The 25,420-nt window shown below is 34.3% G+C and overlaps 1 protein-coding gene across 1 annotated transcript in view; it reads right to left on the bottom strand.

Moving 5' to 3' along the window:
- chp (leucine rich repeat containing G protein-coupled receptor chaoptin) overlaps positions 1–22,712 on the bottom strand; it is a 159,560-nt gene extending 136,848 nt beyond the window's left edge. Inside the window, exons 1-5 of the mRNA XM_089087905.1 lie at positions 22,596–22,712; positions 20,207–20,511; positions 18,133–18,303; positions 11,853–12,610; positions 563–728 (exon numbers count right to left, since the gene is read on the bottom strand). Of these exons, the coding sequence (XP_088944031.1) occupies positions 563–728; positions 11,853–12,610; positions 18,133–18,303; positions 20,207–20,504 (1,393 nt within the window). The 5' untranslated portion in view covers positions 20,505–20,511; positions 22,596–22,712. The remainder of the gene's footprint in view (positions 1–562; positions 729–11,852; positions 12,611–18,132; positions 18,304–20,206; positions 20,512–22,595) is intronic.
- Between the last annotated feature and the right edge of the window lie 2,708 nt (positions 22,713–25,420).

Here is a 25,420-nt window from a genome sequence, read left to right as displayed (position 1 = left end):
AAGAGAGCCGTTTGTCCTCTTGAAATATTCGCTTTGTTTTTTCAGTATCTTCATTTGGCCAAAAAAAACCCCATTTTTGCTCGTTTTTCTTTATTTATGTGATGTCAGGCCAATGTGGTTTAATAAATTATCTTTTTAAGCTATTTAAACAACAGCAAGAAACTACAGATGGGTTTTTATTTGCTTATTTTCACTTGATGCTATGAATTTGATTTAATTATTCTTCCCGAAGAACGTAATTGTCTGCTAATGCCCAAGATATCTTATAACCAACTTTTGGTAGGAAAAGAAATTTAAGTTTAACTAAACCGTCATGTGAGTGCTCAGCAACTATTTAAATGTATTATTGTCAAAATCTCCCCTGTTCCTGATAGTGTTTTACAATTTCTGAAATGGCTGTTACACATCCGAACATTTTTAATATTTCAAAATTCCTAAATCAGGTACTTTATGTTACAGAATATAGGGTTCTATCGAAACAAGGTCGCTAGTGCACGAATACTTGCATTTGCCTATTTATGTCTATTATTTCAGAATCAGCGTAAAATTTGAAGCTAAATACCTGGAATATGCTGGAAAGCATTTGCTTGGATTGATTTGATCTTATTCCTTGGCAAGTAAAGAGAATCAAGAGCAGGTCCAAAACCTTCAAAATCTTCCTTTGACAAATTTTCATCCGGAAGTGTGCTTAGTCCTATTGAACGGAGGTTCCTCATATGATTTAACTCCTATAAATAGTCTTTTTTGTAACAATTCAGAATATATGTTTTCGAAGAGAAGCAAAGCTAATAGTAGCAAAAAAAAAAATGAGCTTTGAAGTAATTATCCAATACAAAACATTTTCTACGTAATCTTCCGAAGACACGACTAGTTAAAAATCTAGCTAAAAAGAATACGGGAAACCTATAAAGAGTTGGTAAAGATGTGAAGAAATTTTAAACTTAATGCTGTAAGCCATTCTTAAGATATCAGGAATACACCTTTTTGATAAATTGGATGCAAAGAGTGCCTTTGATTTAGCGCTACATAGGCCTCAGCATTCCCCAAAGTTTCTCCTTAATCCTCTTAGCTTTTTGAGACATATCATCAAATAAAACATTTCTCCTTTCCCAGTTATAAATCCTGCATATAAACAATGTGAAAATTGTGTAATTTATAATCTTTGCCCCGAGGCTGTGGGGGGGGGGCATGATATCCCTGGTGCATTATTGTTAGGTCTTTTGACTATTTTAAACAAAACGATCTTTTTAAAATTTCGATCACTGTTGAGGTGAGGGGAAATCTAATAAGGGCAATGGAAGTGGTCTACTTGCCCTCCAGTCACTCTTCAACGACCTCCTTAACATGCCCTGTAAGTTTCAACTCAACACCCTTAGCCACTATCCACATATTTCTGATACACTCATTTGACAGCCAGTATGTACATAGCGTGTTTTGAATTTGTTCGACGTTCCTCTCAACATTTCCTTAAAATGTCATCTTCATAGTCTAGGCCTTTTTGAAGACCCAGGATCAAACACGCCCTCTTTTCCAAATCAAAAACCTTACATGAAAACATTCGCCAACTTGCATGACTTACAGTCCTTTGCTCGAGGGCTTGTCAGGGGCTATGTCAGCCCCAAAGGCAAAGTTACTTGACCTTTGGACTGTGTTGAACTAAATCGCTATCTCAAAATTTTGATCAGATACATTTGAAGAAAAAGGGCTTGAGAAGGGGGCTGGTTACCCTTCTCCCTTCTGGATCTTAAAAAGGGCACAAGAACTTTCAATTTCCAATAGAATGAGCCCTCTCCAAGTATATATGATCCCACTTCCCATATGAAGTGGCTCTTAGGAAAAAAATTAATTGAAGCCTTATGACCCTTTACTATAGAAATCGCTAGTGCGTTGCATCTGAAATTCACCCCAGCTAGAGAGGTACATAGTTCCAGCTATGATAGCAAGGGGAGTGGCTCGGATGGTGATGGAGTAACCTTCATTTATCAAGCTGTTAGCAATCCGACCTGACAAATAATTTTTATCATCAAGACGTCTCAACAAGGAACATCTTGATAGGTCCCTAATTTGTTTCATAGTCAACTGACCCTAGTTTGGGATGGGCGGAATTATTGCTTGGACAGCTAAATCTTGGCAAGGACTGTAAAAATAACTGAATATCTAATTATTATTAGTCAGCATATTATGCTAACTGATCTTGGTAAATTTTTCGTTGCTCATATTATTGACTTACGAATAAATTAAACATACCACTCGATGCCTTTTTTTTTATGCTCTTTCCGAATATAATAATAATTTTTGTTGGAAATAAATTTTGCCCCCACCCCTATATATATCAATTCAGGGTATATATTTGCACATTAGGGGGGTGGGGTTAAATTGTATTTCTGATGTAATTGAGAGGTAAGTTTAAACTTTATCCCCCCCCCTAATGTGCAAATATATACCCTGAATTGGTATATATAGGGGTGGAGGTAAAACTCATTTCCCCACAAAAATGATTATTATATTTGGAAAGAGCCTAAAAAAGGCACCGAATTAATTCATAAGTCAATAATATGAATAACGAAAAATTTACCCTGATCTTAGGCACACAAACAAAAGAAAATACTCAAAAAGTGGCCAAATTTGAAAATAACAAAAATACAAATTTGATGGGAGGCGTAGGAGCATGTACCTGATGACCCCTCTTCCTTCCAAAGTGCTTGGGCTCTTTATCAATTGGACAATATATCTTTCTCGCTCCATTCTTTACCAGCTAACCTTTTCCGAGGTGTAGAAAAATACATTTAATTGTTACTCACATAGGAAGCAGGTGTTCTCAAAGATTCACAAAATACTGACGAAGTCAACTTGTCATATAGCAATTCCTATTGTTATCGCTCAAATAAAACCTATCATTCCTTGTCCATGAATGTTTTACCAGATATTGCTTTTGGAACTCATAATTTCATTTGGAGGGAAGAAAGACTGCTTGCCTAATTCAAAGTGATAAATTATTTTTAAAGTGTGTTGGGACCTTTGGCCCATTTGGTATCAGAAAAATGCCCTTTTTATAAATTTAACTTCATTTATCTTCCCTTGCAATATTTAAACCCTGGGACAAGCTTTTATTACGAGACGTCTGGAAGGAATCCACTAATTAGCTAATGTATGAAAAGACAGGCAAACGATGGCTCATTCAGGTATAAATTTTGCGTGCGAAATCTAAAGGTAAAATTTGTACTTCAATTTGATGGGGCCATTCATTGCCTTTGGTCAGAGCCAGGCACGCCTCCATGCGCAGAGGTGCTTCGTTCATTATCTTGTTTAATTATAAGAGTTTTTTATTTTAGTTCTTTATGAGTTATTATACCGAGTTGAAACAGTGAACCACAGTTTATATAATATAGCAGTATGATCTTTCCCTATCTCACCCATTATAAAAACCCGGACCGAGGTGCGATTGCTCCAGAGAACGTATAAACCGGTATAAACATAAGCGACATTAGATATTTTCACGGGTAGACAAAGAATAATCACCTACGGAACAAGTACTGACAAAACCACTTGGCCGACTCACCAATAAGTGCACAAATAAGTGGGAGGAGCTTTTTGTTCGCACTGAGAATGAAGAGCCAGAAATCATCTGCGGTAAACTTACTGGATAATTATATAAACTGTGAAGTGAACACAGTAAGAAACATTTTCTTTAGAATCCGTGACTTTTTGATTAGCCAGGTGGAGTTTGGAAGCCTATAAATAGGCTGAGATTATATTATTTGACATAGGAAGAGAATCCTGTACGCAGAGAGGGACGGAAAGGGAATTGGGAAGGTGTAATCTTGGTGCAGGGGCCACATATTGTGAGACTTTTGAACCCCCAAAGAAACTACACTTGTCAGAGAACCCTGACGGTTTGTAAACCGCCAGAGGCGACAAGCAGAAATCCCACCAGGTTTCTCTAATACAATTGGAGGTTTCTCAATATAAGAGGGAATCGTCAAAAATATTCAAATCCCTCCTCCCTCCATAATACTGGTGGCAGACAAATTACCACTATAATAAATTGTAAAAAAAAATCGAAAAAAAAGAAAAAATAAGCATGAACCAGGGATGTCAAACGAAACTATGCTAAATTACAAGTTCATTTGGGAGCCTCATAAGACAAAAATAAATCAAAAACAGGAATTAAAATAGGGTTTTGTTTATCTTGTTTCGGTATGTATGTCATCAGGTTTGGTATCGAGATACCAAATCGGGTTTGGTATGTCAGGATTTTTTTTTAGATAAACAAAAAGAAGTAATTTTAATCAATAATTTTGCAAAAACAACAAAGAATTACAGCAAAATAAAACTAAAGAGATTCTATTAATAAAAATATGTATTAAGCTACGTGTTTATCCAAAGGTGTCTTTAGTGTGATTTCGGCCCGGTAGAAGATTAAAACTTACTCATTTTATCAATTCGTATAAAAAATATTATTTTCTCCATCTGCCCAAAATTTTGCTAGCAAGACTACTATCAAAAATTTATTTCACAAAACTACGGTTCATCATAAACTTTGGCTCAATATTCAACTCTTATCCAACATTTAAATTACAATCCAATATTTGGATTCTTAAGCACAAAAACAGAAGAAAATTTATATACTATGTTATAATCTTTATAAACTTTATATACTATGCATGATATAGGAGTGGTTTCATTAATCAATTATAATAGAGTCGCTAAAATGTTGCACTTAAAAACTTCATCTAAAAAACAATCCCAGAAGCCATATTAATAAAAAAAATAAATTATGTTTAAAATAAGATTTGTTAAAGCCCAACCAGCTTCAAACTGAAGCCACGGCTTTTTCTCCTTTGTAGGAAATCAACACGTTTTGGGACAATTTCGACTTGAATAAAAGCATCAGTCGGAGGATTTTTCTCCCGACTCAAAATCTTTGTAGCAGCAACTGTTGATGATATCTATTGCTCAGGATTTTCAGATATTATCCCTTGAACAATTTCCGAAAGATTCCGAGCAACTTCATATTCACCAACACGCTCTTGCATGGGACTAGATGGTTCTTTCTTCTTATTGCATTTTACATAACAAAACACAGGAAAAAACCTATGGCTTTTTTTAGTTGGTAGAGTGAAAGACGAGCCAAAGGTAATCCTGAAGCTAGCTGTTGGTTTGATACTCCACATCATGCAGTATTATCTGCTATGAATACTGCATCGGTCAATTCCACGATATATATACTATGTTACTTTTTCTAGTGTCAGTTTCTTATTGCACTAATAGCATAATTCAAGTCTTTTATCATTCCTTAGCATATTAATTATTGTCGAAAATTGCATTTCATTTGAATATTTCAGTTACTACGGGCTAGATTTTGTTCTTTGTTACAAAAACCGTGATTAATGAGAACTAGTAGAAAAACCAAATCCTTTTTACTTAGCAGGAACTAGTGAAGAACGAACCACGCTGTCACTCAAAACAAACCCTTTTAAGTATACCATCATCTTGTATCTTGTGAAAACTGCATTACAAAATGCAGTTTTTTTGTAAAAAAAAAAATCATTTAAATGTCATTTTTTTAATTACGAATGCGACTATATGTAGAAACTTCTTTTAAAATGAACCATTTAACAGCTTTCTATGATGTTCCAGTGTCCAGATAGCTGCGGAGAAGAAAAAAGGACAGAAACCAGCTATCGTATGGACTAACGGATTTAGGTATTATAAACTAAATTTCTTAGTAGGTTCAGAAGCCCGGTGGCTTCACTGCCGGGTCCAAGCACTCGTCAATCGGCAGGCTTTTATATATGCATTCTCAATGTCGCTTGTCTTCTAACCGTAGTTAGAAGATTAGAAGTTAGTTTCTTGATGGCAAGACGTCACCACAGGTTCGATACAGCCACCTTGTGAAAAATAAGATTTCTTTCTTAAAGTCCTGTCCTATTTAGATTTCGCTGTTCCTTGTTTACTAACCCTAGATTTCATTGTCCATTTTTGTTCATCTTTACCTCAAAAGTATTTTTCCATGCCATTTGCTTTAGCAGTTTATATTCTTACATCATCTCGTTTAATTTCCTAAGGTGTTATAGATAACAAGTGCGTCTTTTCCAGTTTCCAACCACAGATCACTGTTCAAAATTTAGTTTACAGTTCAATGTCATTCTTGCTGTCGTTTTTTCCATGTCTTTTTCTTTAGCTGTTGCGATTCTCACTTTCATTAGTTTTCTAATCTCATTTATCGGTGCGTCATTTTAATCAATAAACCATCGTTTTTCATTATGAAAGACATATCGCCGAAACTTTATCATAGGCAGCGCAACCCACAGCCCTCCGGGCAGGGGTTGTAAGTTATGCCCTGGGGGCATATAAGGGTTTTTATAGAAAGCGTTGTTCTAGAAACTTCAAAAAGGGCTTATTCGATTAAAAATTGAAAGGGCTAGTGCCCTTTTTAATAGTTGAAACGGATTGGAGGGCAACTAACCCCCCTCTCATGCTCTCCATTTCCTAAAACACATTCAATCAAAATTTTGAGATAAAGATTCTGTTCAACGTATTTGAAAGTTCTGGAAATTTTACCTTTGAGGATGAAAAACCCTCACAGCCCCCAAGGCAAAGGTTGTAAGTTATGGCCTGGGGGCATATAAGGTTTTTATAGAAAGCGTTTTCGTCAAAAGTTCAAAAATGAATCATTCAATTGGGAATTGAGAAGGTCAGTGCCCTTATAAATAGTCAAAAGCAATCGGAGGACAAATGCCCCCCACGCCCTTCATTTCCCCAAACTCTTCAGATCAACCATTTGATACAGTCATTTTATTGAACGTTGTTTAAGGGTCCGCAAATTATGTCTTTGGGTATTACAACTCTCCGACAGCCCTCACGACTAAGGTTGCAAGTTATGCCATGGGGGAATATAAGGTTTTTCTTATAGAATGTGTTGTCATAAAAACTTCAAAAAAGGGCTAATTTGATTGGAAATTGAGTGGGGTTTTGCCATTTTTAATAGTCAAAAATAATCGAAGGGAGAATCCCCTCTCCCACGCCCATCATTCCACCAAACACTTATATGCCCCCAGAGTTCGAATATAATTTGTACTTTACCACAAAATTCTTTTAAATGTTTTCACTTTTATAACTTTAAGAAATCAAAAATTAATCAAGATTTTAAGGAATGAATATCAGCATATGTATATTAAACTGACAATGCACATTCATTTGAATTTTTTTCCGTAAAGTACAAATTATATTATTGCTTTTAGAAAGCATAAAGGTTTTGAACCCTACTCGTATTAATTTCTGCTAGTTTTTAATTTGACTTTGTTATTTATTTTAATTACTGTTCGTTTTGGGTTTCATTTATTTATTTATACTGATTTGTGGTAGTTGTATGCTAGGTAGATTATTTGATTCTATTTTTGTTCATTTTTGGTTTAATGGAGTTCATTACTTTTTTTTTAAACACTTATTCTGTGGAAAAATTTTCTTAATTATTTTTTAAACAAAGGTATGGTAGGTATTGATACCCTATAGATGTGTAAATCCCAAGCCCAATTGTCAGAACTTTCATTTTCAATTTTGGCGCGTTTTGAGTCCACTGTCGCGTATCTTCTAAACATGTTTTCCTTTCTTCTTACTTTTCAATTGTCATTACCTCAGACAATTTGCCAATGCCCTTTGCTTTACCTGCCCTTTTCGATCTAGTTTTACATGACGGTCCGGGTTGTAGATTTGTTAATTGTTCCGGTGGTGAGAAAAAAAATTCTTTTTTTCCTACAAATTATCATCTGTAACACTTGTATATTTTTGCTTTTTGGGTCTTGTCTCATTTAATGTTAATTTTCAACATCAACATCAAATGACATGACTTTCCAGGTTGTTGATTTTCATCCGTTGTGAATTCAATTAGTGTAGGCTGTTCTGTTGGTCTTGTCCCATTTGATAGTTTAGATGATTCCAAAAAATCATCATTTTAATCCTCATGACTATCATTTTCAATTTTGAAATGTTTTGATTCTCGCTGTCGCTTATCTTCTAACCCCATTTTTCTTTTGCATTTTGGATTTTCATTACTTCAGACATTTTGCCAATGCCCTTTGCTAAAGCTTCCCTAACTTGTTTAGTCTTACATTTTGGTCCAAGTTGTAGACTTATTAATTATACAGGTGGTGGAACAAAAACTTATTTTTCATCCAACAAATTACCAAGCTATGTATACTGACAACCACTTGTATAATAATAATAACTTCATAATATACCGGTGTCAGCAGAGCTAACGTCATAATATAGCATTTTCCTATTTGCGTCATATATGGTACTAATACGACTATGACGATATTAATTATGTAAAATATGAAAATGCAGTTGTTTGTAAAAATACTGATCTCATTTTAAATATTTTTTGTTAATTACAAAAACACGTATATTTGCCAAATTCCTGATCTTAATAACACTTGCTACTACAGTATTATAGAAAATGTTATTTTTCATAAAAAAAATTGATTCTATTAAAAAAAAATTTATTGTAAAAGGTTTTTGACCACATCAGTTTCCTTTAAAATGAGCCATTGAACAGCTTTTTATGATGTTCCAGTCTCCCACTAATTGAGGAGAACAGACGGAAAAAAAGATGACGTCGATGCAGAATATCGTAGTTCAAGTCAATTTTCTGGCTTTTCAAGCCAACATATTTTCTTTGTTGCGCAAGTCAAGGAACATTTAATTTCTATATAGGTTATTGGACAAGGCAGTTCTAATAATGTATTTCTTTTTAGATCTTACTCCAGTTTTAGGAGTTATGAGCGTTTTTTTACTATTAGACGTGATCGTCTCTTACTAGGTTACTAGCTACTGTTGTAACCCGGATAAATATATATTTACTCTCGGTTATTATGGACCGGGATTGGCCCTTTATTAGGTAACCATGATGTGTTAGGTTTTACTGCCGCAGTAAAGCCTTGTTATTTTTGTAACTTTCTTATTTGCTTCGTATAATGAAACAGAAGTACTAGCAGTAGTGTGCACATATTGCCTTTTGGTCAGATGATATTCCCCTTGAAGCATTCTTTGGAAGTTCCAATTTAATACCCAAATCAATTTTTGAGACACACTTTATCAGTAATATGCATATACATGGTGTTTTTTATTTAGTTCGAATTTCCCCTCAATATTGTAAATGGAGTAGTATGGTAGTTGTAGTGGTGGTATTTGTAGTGGAAAGGAAGCATACAAATATTGCCTTTTTATCATCTCCCTTATCATTTCCTGAATTTTTCAAATCAGTATACTCAATTATTCCTGAGTTACGCCCTTTTGACAATCCATATACACACAATACAAACAGGAAAAAGCATATGGCTTTTCTTATTTGGAATAGTAAGAGACGGACCTTAGAGAATCAAGCAGCTAACTATGCCCAATAGGTGCCATGGTTTGTTCTTTACTAGGTTTCAGCCATCTCCAACGCCATGATACCGATAAAACTCACACAATCCCCATTTATTAATGGCAATGGTTTACTATAGGCTATAGTTTGTTCTTTAATATACTTTTAATTAAAACATTTGAATTATTGCTCAGACACCATAAATATTTTGGCAGTTTACATAATAACTTCAGCGATTTTGAACTAAGAACTAAAATAAAATAAAATTTATTTGAAATTTACTGTTTTTTGCTATCCAAATATAGAACTACGGTATAGAGATGCGTGCATTTTACTGCATTTCAAATTGCTGCATTTTACACAGCTATATCTACATGTTTTTGTAATTTTAAAAGTTATATTTTCATCTTCGTAGGCAAGATGATGTTAATAACATTTGTTACCATAGTGTTATAGGAAAATGTAGTTTTTCATCAAAAAAATTGATTCTATGTTTAAAATTATTTTTGTTAATTACAAAAAGGTACTAGATGTAGCATTTAGCTTTCAAATGAGCCATTAAATAGCTCTCTATGATGATCCAGAGCCCTGCGAGCTGCGGAGAAAAAAAAACGAAAAAAAATGCTGTCGATGCAGAATATCGTGGTTGCAGACACTTTCTTGTTTTCAAGCCAATGTACTTTCCTGATTATTCAAGCCAAGGGATGGTAAGTTTCTTTTATAAGAGTTTTAGACAAGGCGATTCTAATAGTATACTTTGTGTCTCGATCTGACTCTGTTTTCTTATGAATTATGGGCTATTTTATTTTTTACCATGCGACGTGACCATCTCTTACTAGGTTGCTAGCTACCACTGCAACCCGGATGATGGTCCAGGTTGTAGATTTATTAATTGTTCAGGAGGTGGGACAAAAACTTCTTTTCTTCTAATGAATTATCATTTATAACACCTTTAAATTTTTGTTTTTTGGGGTCTACCTCTAGATAAGTTTTATATACAGATTTGCCTTTTCGTACTGCTATCTTTTCAAAGATATTTTTTCATTAAACCAAGTCCGATTTCTAACATCGATTGTCCACTAAGCTTCAAACTTTTGGGTTTTTTTAAGGTTTTTGAATTGTTGTAATCCCTTGTTAAAACATATACCAATATTTTTGCAATTGCCAGTTTTGCTCTTTACGCAATTTAGCGTCGTTTCATACTTATTGAATATTGAAGCAATTTCGATTTCTAACAACGATTTCTACTAAGCTTCAGACTTTTGATTTACCTCTTTAAGGTCTTTGAATTGTCGTAATCCCTTTGTCAAAATATATACAAATATTTCTGCAATTACCATTTACATATTTTTTATTTACCACATATTTTTTATCTTTAAGTAATTTAATGTAAATTTCTCCATGCATGAAAATCTGCAATACTTTCGCGTAATTGTGACAAGTGTGACAACATCACTGCAATACCAATGTATATAAAAAGGGCGTCACTTACATAAATAGCTTTTTTTTTACAAAATTAAGGTTCTTAACGAATTTTCTCAAACTTTTGACCGATCTAGATGTTTTTTTTAAGGCCAGAATTAGTTCGATCTTCCAGAGAAATTGCTTAAGGATTGTTCTGGGTACCCGGCTGACTGACCGTATTTCAAACAATAGGCTATACGAAAAATGTGGTTCAATACCGCTCTCTAGGGCTATAGTGAAAGAAGGGTTGAGGTGGCTAGGGCACGTTGTGCCGATGAAAGATGAAAGATTGCCGAAGATAGTTCTTTTCGGCCAACCGTTTAGGGCTAAAGAGAAAGCAGGTCGTCCCCGTCTGGGGTGGGAGGAGGTCATAAAGAAAGATTTAAAGGAAACGGGAACTTCGTTGGTGGGTGTAAAAAGGGAGGCTTTGAATAGATTGGAATGGAGGAGGAGCGTACGTAGCTGTGTTGGCCTCAGGCGGCCTGGTGCTGCAGTGAGTTGTTAGTAGTAGTAGAATATCACAGGATGCCAATTTTCCCGAAAAACATGGAGCCATTTTCGAGAAAAAATATATACATAAATACATACATACACAATGATTGCCCAATTATAAAGGTAGTATACTCTTGTGAAAGTGACTGAAAGAGAGATTAGTAACTTAGAATAATTTGACATGAAATTATTGGAGCAAATGGAAAGGACTCTAGATAGAAGTATAGCATTTTAATGCTCAGGTAGGCAAAACTAGAAATTATAACCATAAGAGCTTAAAAAACAAAATAATGTCAGTCGAGTTTATATTTGTAATCTAAAAATATTATAGTTTTTTAAATTATTCTCAACAATTTATAATTGTAATGCACAATTGATGTTATTTAAAATATTTTCTTCCAGGGGCTTGTAATTAATTCGTTTCTTTGAGCTAAAATGTGATAAGTGTCAAACCCCAGACGCTTTACATTTTTTTTTTCTAGGGGAGGGGGAACTACTGTAAGAAAATTGTATAAAATGAATGTATTACCTTAATATTGACGTTTCCCATTTTGTGTCCAACTAGATTCAGACTTTGCAGTGTGTATCTAAATCCATTGAAGGATTCTTCCGGATTAAAGGAGAGTTCGTTATCGTTGAAGCTGAGACTCTTCAAGTAGTCAAAATTATCAAAGAGTTTATCGGGTAAAAATGTTAAATTGTTAAAAGCAAGATCCAGCTTTTGAAGGGATGTTTCAAGTCCTCTAAATGCTCTTGGAGCAAGTTGGCTAATATAGCAGTCTTTGAGGGAAATTTCCCTAATCTTGGCTTCTTTAAATGCATCGTCATCTATATAATTAATTGGATTACTTTCTAAAGAAGTTTTATTTAGGTTTCCAAAATTTTGAAAGGAGAATCCAATTAGCCTCTGAATGTTGTTGTGATCCAGGATGATAGTGTCCAGTGAAAGTTGACCCTGATAAAAGACATCAAATGTTTCATGAATTTTATTATGTGCCAAGTTCACGGTGTGTAAGCTTTTCAGATCTGCTAAAGGTGTAAATGGTATCTTATTCAAAAGATTATTAGCCAAATTTAAGTGTGATAAGCTTTTTGGTCCCTTTTCAAAAGCTAAGTCAGAAATATAAACGATATTGTTACCACTCAAGTCTAATTTTTCAAGACGCATTAAATTTTGCAATACGTCCTGCTGAATTGAAGTCAAAGAATTCTCGGCCAGCACAAGGGTTTGAAGTGAATCTTCTATTCCTCCAAAGTCATTTTTGTATATCTCATTTATCTCATTGCCTAAAACGAAAGAAAATAATTAAATTTATTTTCCGTCTAATGATTAATTTTAGTTGTTGTGATTCAGGCTAAAAGAAAATAATATTGAAAAAGGTTACCATATATTTCCAGCATTATTTTTATTAATTTAAATTTTGGAGAGATCAAATTATGACGAGAGACAACACCCAGGCTGGGAACTTTGGCACTTTAAATCTGTAAATGGGGTTTTGAAATCAACATTGGTAACCCTTTTTATATTACTTCAGTAAAAGGTAGAAAATTGACTTGCAAATGATTTTATGAATGGATCTAACACCCAAACCAGGCTTCTGACCTATAAAGAAATAAAAGATTAAACATGTTTATGACTGTGTCCAGGTTCAAAACATGGATATTTACTTACGAACAGTGATAGAAAACTTAAAAAGTGTCTTTAATTGTATTTCTTAAAGCTCCGCTTTAATTTTTGATGAGGATCATAAGAAATCTACACCATGGGAAGAAAATATCTTTAATTCTGAGGACAACTTTGATCTGCCTTATTAATAAATAAATGATTAAATAAACCGACATCAAACTCGATAGTCGACATCAAACTCTATATGAAGCAATTCAGACTATTCCCCAAAATAATACAGCCTTATTAGTCATTCGTTTATCAAGACAAATACCTTCACCAATTGAGACTGAACTTAAAATAAGTATATCTGAAAAAGAAGCACCAAGATATTAAAGTCTTTAATGAGCTTGGAAGGAGCCTTGGGGCTTCCAGTCAGGAACTAGAAGAATGTCAATGATTTATCTGTTAATATTAGCATATTGGTGTCGGAAGGATGAAGGCATCCAAAAATCAAGCCTTCCTGTTAACTTGATTCAGGTATTTTCTAACTTGATTAGTTTTGTAAAACATATCAAGCATATTTAGAAAAGTCATCCCAATTTTCTTTTTTTCTGTCTCAATGCCAGTGAATTTTACTTTGCTGAGTTTGCTACTGCAAGATAACTTAAAGGTTTATTTTAACTTAGCTTATATGTGTGATGGGGAGTTCTAATTAATGAATATGGAATAAAATTATACTTATACACAAGAGACAAAAAGAATATGGAATGAAAAAAAACAAAAAAGAGGGCTGACAGGCTATTCAAGTGTCAATCCTTTTGGCACGGATTTATCATGCATTCAGTAGGCCTATGCTCTCAGCTCCAGGTCCTGTCCTCTGTCTGTCAGTATTAGTAGCTATTATTCCGATGCTTTCACTATAAAGTCATTCTGACTTCATGACTCATTTGGGCTCCATGACTTTTAATTAAGACTTATTTGTATTACTTTACACTTCTCATTACTTATTACACCAGATCCTACCTTTATTTTCATTATTCTAGAGAAACTAAAGCTCGAGTTTATGTGAAGTGAGAACAGGAGACATCAGAATTGAGGAAATGGTAATCAGAGAATTGGTTCTGGATCGACAACAGTAACCAGCGTTATGAGCATAGTGATCCCAAGGCATATGTTATTTAACATAGAATAAGGTTGATAGCTTTCCAATACTATCATTAGTGCACAATATCGCTACCTAAATAAAGAGCAAAGTAGGCTTCTATGTATTTTTTTCCCACCAAGGCACCTCGTATGGAAAGAGCTGCAGTAGAAACTTCGGAGGCGGGTCATCCGATTGAAAATTAAAAGTTGTAGGGTTCTTTCTAAGATTCAAAAATTACCAGAGGGCAAGCTTCTCCCCACATCCCTTATTCCCCTGAAAGTATTCGATATTAGATAGTCAATATTAGATTATTAGATAGCCATTTTGTTCAGCATAGGTGAAAGGTCCTGTAACTATGTGGTTGGGGATGACACTTTCCCAAAGACCTTGAGGCATAGGTTGTAAGCAATACAATTTGTTCGCTGTCAAAATATAGCATTTGTTAATGGGTAAGGGAGCCTGTTTGATCCTTGGTGTCCAAAAAGGCTAAGGGTATTAAGGTAAAGTTTTCAAGGAATGTTGAGGAAAGTATTGCACTAAATTAGAACACACTATGTGCATGAAGGTTGTCAAAACGGCGAATTTCAGGAGAGGCTTACGGTATTAAATTATAATTTTAGTGGATTGATGATTGGGCCGATTTATTGACCAAACGGTAATATATGCTCCTGGTACTACTACTGCCGCTGCTGTTACTACTACTACCTCTACTACTGCTGCTACACCTACTACTACTGCTACTACCACGAATACTACTACCACTACTACTACTACTGCTATTACTGCTACTACTACTACAGCTACTACTACTATTACTACTATTTCCACTACTACTACTACTACTACTACTACTACTGCTACTTCTGCTACTACTACTACTACTAATAATAATACTTCTGCTACTACAACTACTACTACTACTACTACTTTACTACTACTTCTGCTGCTACTACTACTACTACTGCTACTAATACTACTACTACTACTACTTCTGCTACTACTACTACTATTACTGCTACTACTACTCCTACTACTACTACTACTACTACTACTACTACTACTACTACTACTACTACTGCTGCTGCAACTACTGCTACTTCAACTACTATTGCCACTACTATGACTGCTACTTATAATCCGACTACTATTAACGCTAAGGGTATTACGGGGGAAAATTCAGGGAATGTTGATGGTAAAGCTGAAGTAAATGAAAACACAATATGTGCATATAGGTTGTTAAAAAGACATATAGGCAATATCTTTAGAATGACTTGGAGCATTAAATTAAGACTTTCCGGGCATGTTGAGGTGGATGCTCAACTGAGCAATATGTGGATACTACCACTGCTACTATTGCTGCCATTACTGTTACTACTACTAGTAACGCTACTTCTACTGAAACTACGACTGCTATTGTTACTAATACTACCTCTACGACTACTACTACCGCTAAGGAAATGGGAATTAAGTGGAAAATTTCAGGAAATATTTAGGGAAAAATTGACCTAAATAAAAAACACTATATGCAGGTTGCCAAAAGGGCGTATCAGGAATATCATAGGATATTCCTACTGCTACTACTACTACTATTACTACTGCTACTACGACGACGACTACTACAGTTACTGCTACTACTATAGAGCAAAATCAAAGAAGATTAAGTGCATTCACGTTAACAAAGTGTCACAGATGCAATATCTCAGGAATACATGAGGGCATGAATTTTAAATTTTCATGGCATTTAGAGGAGGACATTTGAGTAATATGTATCAATGTTTAAGGTTGGGACGTGTTGGAAGTTGCAATTCCGTCAGCCCTATTCAGCCCCAAAGATTATGCAGATTTTGAACTCATGTATTTGAATATCATTCCCTGTACCCATCAATCTAAAGCATTATAGTGCTAATACTATTAAATTTGTGTGAAATTTTGTCCAACATATTAATCGCAAGCCAAAACCTGGATTCTTATAGAGAAAAACTAAAAAGTATAAAGAAGAAACGACCAACAATGGGGTTTTTTTAAAGGCCAAACGAAAACATTAAAAAAAACACACAAAGCAAATATTTCGAGAGGACAACGGCCTCTATTCTTCAGCGCGAACGAAAAAAATACGTTTAAGGAAAATGCCAAAATAATACATTTTGAGATTTTCATTTGGCCTTAAAAATTTTATTTTAGTCGTTTCTTCTTTATATTATGGCAGGCCAATGTAGTTTAAGAAAATAAAACTAAAAAGATTTTAAATATACTTTACTTGACAAATGAAGAAGACCATGTCTATTAAAAACGAGCCTAAATCAATGTTAGAAAAAACCTTTTCCACAAAAGAAGCATATCAAGAGAAAGTAAAGGGCTCCATTAAACCATAGATGAACAAAAATGAAGTAAACTAACTGTTTAAGCGTAAAACTCACTTAAATCAATATTAACAAATAAATTATACAAAAGCAGAAGAGAAATGACAATAAATTTCCAAATCGAACTTAAATCATCAATGTTAGCTATTTTTAGTTTTTAGGGAAGTATATAAACGCTGTAACCTTAAGCGGCAGTAACGCAATTATTTGTGGGAGTTTGATTTTTTTTTAAATTTAGGTTCGTTTTTCCATGTAACTTCTGTTTCAATTGTTGTTCCCTCATTTTTGCATCTGCTTTTCATAATATGAGCTTGTGCTTGTTTTAAATTCAACTTATTTTTGATGTAAACTATGTAAAATATGTGAATTTGTATCACAATTTCTATTTGTCTTATGATTTGTCTTCATTAAGCTTCAATCTTTATACCCAGTAATTCTTATTCTCTCCAAGTTTGAAACTTATTTACTTTAAGTTGAATCCTGCTCATTCTAAGATTAAAATTAATTCTTTATTTTTTGTAGAAGCCGTTGTTTCTCAAATTAACCAATCTGAAATAAGACCTTTTCCAAAAATAGATGTTGAAGGAAAACTAAAGAGCTACATTAAATAAAAATTTAGCAGAAATAGAAATGAACAAATTTTCAAACGTAAAGCTACCAATAATCTCTATTAATAAATAAATAAAACCCAATACGAACGGAAATTGCAATAAATATACAATTCAAACTCAAAACGAGCAGAAACTACCCCAAAGATGGTAGGACTAAGGCCCATTGTACCTTCTAAAGACCAGAACATAATTGCGGTTTACTTAAAACAATTTTAGCTATTTTAACTATTTAGCTATTATATTAAACATTCGAGCTATTTTTTTTCTTTGTCATGACATAAAAAAAAAGAAAAAAAAAATATCCTAAACAAGACAATTGAAAGAAAAACCAAGGATTTTGGATTGACAGTTTAGCATAGACTGATATTCATTCATTAAAGTCTTCATATTATATGCATTTGATGTTTGGGGAAATTTTCCTCCAGTTGCAAAAACGATCGTCTAAAACTCGGATATCATTGGCATAATTCAGGAGCGTAATATATAATCCGCGAAACAAATAACTCAGTTATACAACATACTACTGGTTAACAAAACATTTATTATGCAAAGTAGTGAAGCTTATAACTCCCTCTCTAAAGCCTTTATACACAAGAATCAATGCTGCAAACACTATTTGTATCCTTTGCAAAACAAACGGAATGTAACCTTTATCCTAAAATCCCTTCGATTCCTTACTATCCCTGCAAAATTTATTTTAGTGCTTTGATGATTACTCTTTAAAGTTATCTAAACTTTAGAATGCTTTAAATACAGACTGCTAGAATTGCAAGTGTTTCTTTAAATTAATTGTCGATTATAGCTTACTAGCTAAAATTTTATTATTCTATGCAATTACAAATAAATAATTTGCATTGCCGAGGCACCCAGCAAAGCTTAGATTTATTTAATATTGTTCTTGTATTAGAGTATGTGTTCTTTAGTATATATATATATATATATATATATATATATATATATATATATATATATATATATATATATATATATATATATATATATATATATATATATATATATATATATATATATATATATATATATATATATATATCCTGCGTTTCCAATTCTGCTTCATTATTTACCTGTTAGATCAAGGACTTTAAGCTTCTGTAAGTCCTTCAGTGATTCTTGGGGGATCCGCTGAAGCAAATTATATTGGAGATCCAGTTCCCATAGAGATCGCTCTAGACCATTCCATGCATCTTTGGGGATATCATTCAGGTAGTTATGACAAATAGAAATTTTATATACTCCTGTAAGATTAAAATATAATTTGATAGCCTTAAAGATGACGGTCCGAATAGCAATCAACCTTTGAAAAAAAACATAATGAGCTATTGATAGTAAAATTGAAAACCTTATCTATTTTGTCAAATTATGACAATTAAACTAAAGTGTTTATTTCTTGACAGGTCTTAATAAACTCTATTCAATTTTGTTCCGGTAATTTGAATATTATTTAAATGTATTTATAGTTCTAGAAAGTGTGTTTATCAAATACACCCTATGTAAATTGTATTTATTATTTCCTATGATGCACGTGTTGCATTGTTAAAATAAAAACAAAGATTGGGTTAAGTTTTATTGTTTTGGAAAAAGTAATACAGCGTTAACTAATAATATAATATATTAATTATAAAAGTAGTCAAACTGACATGGTGTCTGGAAATAAAGAATTAAGTGAGTTTCAAGGGGAAAATCAACGTGTTGAGACCATTTTCAGGAAATTTATCTCTATCTTTGGCGAGATTAATATCTCCCAAGGATATAACATTTTTTTACTTTGTTCAACATAATAAACAAAAATACAGACTATTACCGATATAAATCACTACGCTAGAAAAAAAATTACTAATGCGTAGCGAATAGGTACATAAGCATTCCTAGAGGCATCCTAAACTAACAAATTAATTTTTCAAAAATAGAAAATCAGCGCTTAACAATCACCATTTAAAACTTTATTGGCTGACAACTACATCATTTAATCAAAAACTAAAAAACAGGGGTAAAGCGCTGTTTCTTCTATAGTTTTATCGGCGAATTCGAAAAAGGTTGCTGTTACCCTTGATGTTACCCAATTTATGTAAACATAATTTTTTTCAAATTTGTTGTCCATACCTACACTCTAGATAGCATGTGATCAGGGGCGTAGCTCCAGAATTTTTATTGAGGGGGCAAAAGAGGTCCACATCCAGAGGGTCAAGCGACGCCACTGCATGTGGTCAAGCCCTGAATGACCGACCAGGCTGAATTAAAGAAAGCCATCCCTTTTTTGTATCAATGTTAACGTTCGGGTTGAGGTAAAGTTTTGCGTTCTGTCAATAAGAGCAAATTTGTCATTGTGACCTGTATGGGAAAAATAAGTGTTGTAATATTTTTCTTTTTTCTAGAATCCAAATAGACAACCACAATTACCTTTTTGTCTGAAATGTGTAGAGGATATAAATTGCATACATTGCCACTACAAAAATACAGCAGTACAGACTCGAGACAGTCATCAAAGTAAATCTTGTTGAGGCTAATTTTAGAAGGTAAAACAATTTTCATCTAAAAAAAAATACGGTTCTTGTCAATTAGCTGGAACCCACGCGATATATTATAAATGGAAGAGGCTTAAGAAACTAGTCAAACGGGTTTCTTTCAATAGAGAATTGAATTGCAAACCGTGGTTTGTCATTGAGTTTACAATATTTGAACTTTTGTTTTTTGGGGTTTTGGGGGAAAAGGTGCCTAGGTTAGGTTACGTATTTAATATATGCCATGCTTTACCCCCAAACCCCTAATGTGCAAATATATAGCCCAAATTTGTTTCTATTTCATCATATTTTGTTTTATTTCATTAGCATTAACCAAACTTGACTTCTTGCGTGGGTTCCAGCTAATTGACAAGTACCAAAAATACGATAGACTTGAATTTTAATTGCACCTTAAATTTAAATTTTGCAGTGAAATTGGTTGAAATTAACAGATTAAAAGATTAATAAATTTATCAGAAATTCAGAATATGAAAGTGTGTCAAAGCTCATCAGTCGTAAAATTGTTAATAAATGTGTCAAATATGGAAACTAACACTAAAATTACTAAAAAATTACTAAAAATTACTAAAAACTTACTAAAAAATTTCTAAAACACTAAAAACACTAAAATTTAAAATACCTGTGCCATGAAATCTGTTGGGTTTCAGCTGCCGAAAATTATTCGTTTTCATTCGAAAAGTGAACACTTTTGTCATATTTATGGTGCCAGGTATGTCAGCAAGTGGGAAATTTTCACACACAACTACACCCAAATCTGGCCCAGCGTTAGAACAGCGGCAAAGAGGATTAAATGGACATGGTGGATACCGATTTTCACTGTCGCTGGCACCAACAAGATATGCAGCTGTCATCAGTAAGAATGACACAAGAAGAATGATGAAACTCAACCGTTCTACGTGGACAGGCTCTAGTCCCATTTTGTTTCTAAACAAAACAAGGTCAATCAAATTTCATACATAACAAAATTAGTATTAGAACTATCAACTTATGTTAGAAGTTTTGCTCTCAGAAGCAATGTTGGATGGGACAAAGTATATAGACATCAAAACATGAAAAAAGTACCTCGAAGAGAAAGGTAGGATCAAAAATAAAAAGAGGAGAAATATACATGGAAGTTAAATAACAGAAAAATTGGGACAGATAGAGTTCCTGTCTAGACATTGAACACATCTTGGTCGATTTTAAAGCGTTAGTATTCAGACGCTACGCTCTAGCGTTACCTATTGTAAAGACTCAAAATGTTTTAATTTGTTATTAGATATTTTCCAGAGCCCCTTCACATGAAAAAGGTTGTTACAAAACTTCGGAATTGGCTCATTCAATTGAAAATTGAAAGTTCTAATGCAACTTTAAGAGTTAAAAGTGATTGGAACACAACCTGCCACCTCCCATGCTCTTTTCTCGCCAAAATATCCGTTCAAAATTCAAATATTTTCCAATTTTGTTTAAAATAGTCGAAAAGTCTATGCCTCCGGAAATGACAAAACCCACACAGCCACCTGTATAAGTTTTATTAATGGAAAAAAGGGCATATATAAATAAGGGTCTCTAAAGAGGCTTAGGATATTAAGATGAAACATTAAGGAAATATTAAGAGGAATTTCAAACAAAATCAAACCACATTATGTACCTACTAGATGTCGAAAGGGCGTATGAGCAATATCTAAAGAACAAATTAAGGCACTATGTTGAAAAGGATGTTGAAGAGTGGTTGGAGGGCAACCAATACCTTGCTAATTTACATGCCCCTTCCCCTCAACACTGATCAAAATTTTCAAAAAGCCATTTTGTTCAAAATAATCTAAAGGTCTAATAGCTATACCTCAGAGGATACCATACCCCCATAGCCCCGGGCCAAAATTCTAAACTATACAGGTTCGCCCATTGTTTACATGCAGGATTCATTATTGGCAAAAGGTAGAATGGTAGATTTTACGATATGTTGGGTGTGAAACTTCGGGGATGTCGAGGGCTATGGTGAGTTAAATCAAAGACACTACTTGCATCTAGTTTATCAAAGAGGCAAAAAGAGCTAAGAGTTTGATTTTGAGACAAAGGGGCTGAAGGGCCAAATACTATTTTCCAGGTAATAATATAAAATGTTAAAAGAGGGACCAAGAAACAATTACTATTTGGGGATGCCCCTTATTCCCCGCCAGTTCTACCCTAATGAAGGTCAGCATATGAATACAATCTTTTGTTTCACGCTATAGGTCTGCTGTGTCTCAGCACTATGATGCATGCTTGTTCAAAATAAATCTTACAATTAAAAGGATATTTAGAGACAAGTTTCCCAATATATTACTCCACAGGACTCCTTGCAAATAATTTCAAATTTGGTAGCTCGAAAAGATACTATTACCCCTCTCACAATAGCTGCTATTCACCTGGCGATACTGCATAAAGCTTTGTAATGCAAAACTATTTAATATATATGATAACTGTTCAATTTGTAGGAACCGCATATAAGTTTTAGGACAAATACACCTCCGTATGGTACCATCTAATATGATGCTTCAATTTGAATTTTGAATTTCTATTCGAATGAATCTCCTATCAACATTCTATGATCACTCCTTCGATATGATTACTGCTGGATAGAAAAAAGAACGAACAGATATATAAAAAAAATTCATGATTAATCAGAAAAATGCAAAATTCCGTGCTTTTGCTTATTTTGACTTGAAACCCCTTTTTATATTGATTTGATTATACGATTCTCAACAAGATTACCTTCATTTGTGTGGGTGTCAGTCCTTTTTACTTAAAGTTTGCATACATTTTCTTATACTAGTAACTTTTAAAAGGTAACCTTAACCGGAAGCTATTTTCATTTTTTAAAGCACTATTCTATAGAAAATTATTAAAATATAGTTATTGTTATCAAAATGCTCTTTTTTAGTTTTGGTCAACATTATCTCGAGCTTTTCTTCGCATACTGTTGAATACTAGGTACTATTTGGTAATCCAATTTTTCTGAATAATGTGATTTCTAGGGTGGAACTTACTCTTTCGGCACAAATAAAGAACCAAATGTTAGGCCTTGCTACTGTACCAAGGCTTATTTGCCAACTGGGATACATTATTCCTTTTACTTCTCAGAAACATTAGCAAATAATAATGCGCATGATTATATTTCCTGCTAGTCTGATGGAATCCCTTGAAAATCACTCATCAATAAACTTACATACCTTTATAACAGAGAAGCCATATTTAGCCCTGTCCCCCTGTTAATTAAACACGTGAAGTTAAATCATCAGCTTTTCCAAGCCGAGCATCAGTGATGTTGGTTGAACTTTTTGAAACTTAACTATTATAAGAATGCTCATGATAGCTATAATAGTACTTGTGATAGAATACTTATGATAGTTATAAAAATACTTGGCATAGTTAAGATAGCTACTAAAGATAATTACTTAGGTAGTTAAAACAGAATACTGAGAGAACAAGGATATCTTGAAATCAATAATTATCGCTAGATAAAAAAAAATGATGAACATTACGAACGTAATTGAATTTAAATAAAAGTTCAAATAGGGATAAAATCCTTTTAATAGACAGTGATGATGATAACAGTGATAGTAATTCACAAAAAATACCAGATATTTCGGTCACATATACAGTGACCGTCATCAGTAGTAAAAACTCTGTCTATTAAAAGGATTTTACCCCTATTTGAACTTTTATTTATCGTCATGGAAAGGCAGTGAGGTCTCCGAAATTATGTACGTAATTGAATTTAAGAAATGTTTAAGAGCAGAACAAACAGTAATATTTACAAAAATCTTAACATTTGATAGGACATTAAAACACCGTCTAAACAAATTGAAAAATAAGCTAAATACGGATATAATTGGAAGTAGGCTATATGTTGTCTGCTATTAGGGATACTACTTAACGCTTGTCTTCTAGCCGCAGATAATTTGAGCCTTTTCTTTATGTTATAACGTCACCACAGGTTTGATTCATCGACCATGTGAAACCTAGGAATTCTTTCTTGAAGTCCTGACCTGTTTAGATCGTATTTTGTGGCCAGTCATCGATGTTCCTTATTTTCCAAGACTAAATTTCATTGTCCACTATTGTTCATCTTTACCTCAGAAAGTTTTTTCAACGGCTTTTGCAGTCTAGATTCATGCATCATCTCATTTAATTTCTTAAGGAGTTATACATAACAATTGCGTCTATTTCAGTTTCTAACCACAGATCACTGTCAAAACTTTCATTTGCTGTTCGATGTGATTCCCACTGCCGATTTTTCCATGCCTTTTCTTTAGCTGTTTCGATTCTCGCTTTCATTTGCTTTCTAAACACACACACACACACACACACACACACACACACACACACACACACACACACACACACACACACACACACACACACACACACACACACACACACACACACACACACACACACACACACACACACACACACACACACACACACACACACACACACACACACACACACACACACACACACACACACACACACACACACACACACACACACACACACACACACACACACACACACACACACACACACACACACACACACACACACACACACACACACACACACACACACACACACACACACACACACACACACACACACACACACACACACACACACACACACACACACACACACACACACACACACACACACACACACACACACACACACACACACACACACACACACACACACACACACACACACACACACACACACACACACACACACACACACACACACACACACACACACACACACACACACACACACACACACACACACACACACACACACACACACACACACACACACACACACACACACACACACACACACACACACACACACACACACACACACACACACACACACACACACACACACACACACACACACACACACACACACACACACACACACACACACACACACACACACACACACACACACACACACACACACACACACACACACACACACACACACACACACACACACACACACACACACACACACAGACACACACACACACACACACTCTCTCTCTCTCTTTCTCTCTCTCTCTCTTTCTCTCACTCTCCAACCCTATATGTCTGGCTGGGTGTTTGCTTTTCCCAGTGCCTGTCATTGTTGGTTTGTATGTCTGAATTTATGTGTTTGCATGTGTTTTGGTCTCTCTCACTCTCTAAGACCTTGTGCTGGGCGGGTGTTTGCTTGTCCCAGAGCCTCTCTTTGTCGGTTTGTATGTCTGAATCTATGTATTTGCAGGGGTTTTTGTCTCTCTTACTCTCTTTTCCTGTGTGTCTGGGCGGGTATTTGCTTGTCCCCCTGCCTATCTTTGGGTTTACATGTCTGAAGGTTTGTATGTCTGAATCTAGCGGTAGCTAGCAACCTATTAAGAGGCAATCACGTCCCCTACTAAGAAATATAATAGCCCATAACTCCTAAGATTAGTGTCAGAATGGAAAACTTACAGTCCTATGGCTTCAGTAGCGGATCCAGGACTTTAGGAAGGGAGAGGGGCGACTCGTCGCGAAAAAATCTCATTCTAAATTAAGCCTAACGTACCTTACTGATATTAAAAGTTGCATGCATCTGCTTCTATGCGTCATTTAGCTGTCGGATCTGTAAAGCTATCCATTAAACTACATTTACAGAAACACTATCAATATTATATAACAAATTCTCACCTCTTATTTCCACTGTTAGCAAAAGTATCAATAACACTTGCTACACTTATGACAATATCACGGTGAACATGAAGAAGGGCAAGTCCGGTAAGCCTTTCCTCCGTCATTTTATT

This window comes from Artemia sp. Qi Xiang Cuo, chromosome 1, assembly GCF_049724085.1.
Source record: "Artemia sp. Qi Xiang Cuo chromosome 1, ASM4972408v1, whole genome shotgun sequence".
NCBI lineage: Eukaryota > Metazoa > Arthropoda > Branchiopoda > Anostraca > Artemiidae > Artemia > Artemia sp. Qi Xiang Cuo.
The sequence above is the reverse complement of the archived record's forward strand: the minus strand, read 5'-3'. Positions and strand labels throughout refer to the sequence as shown.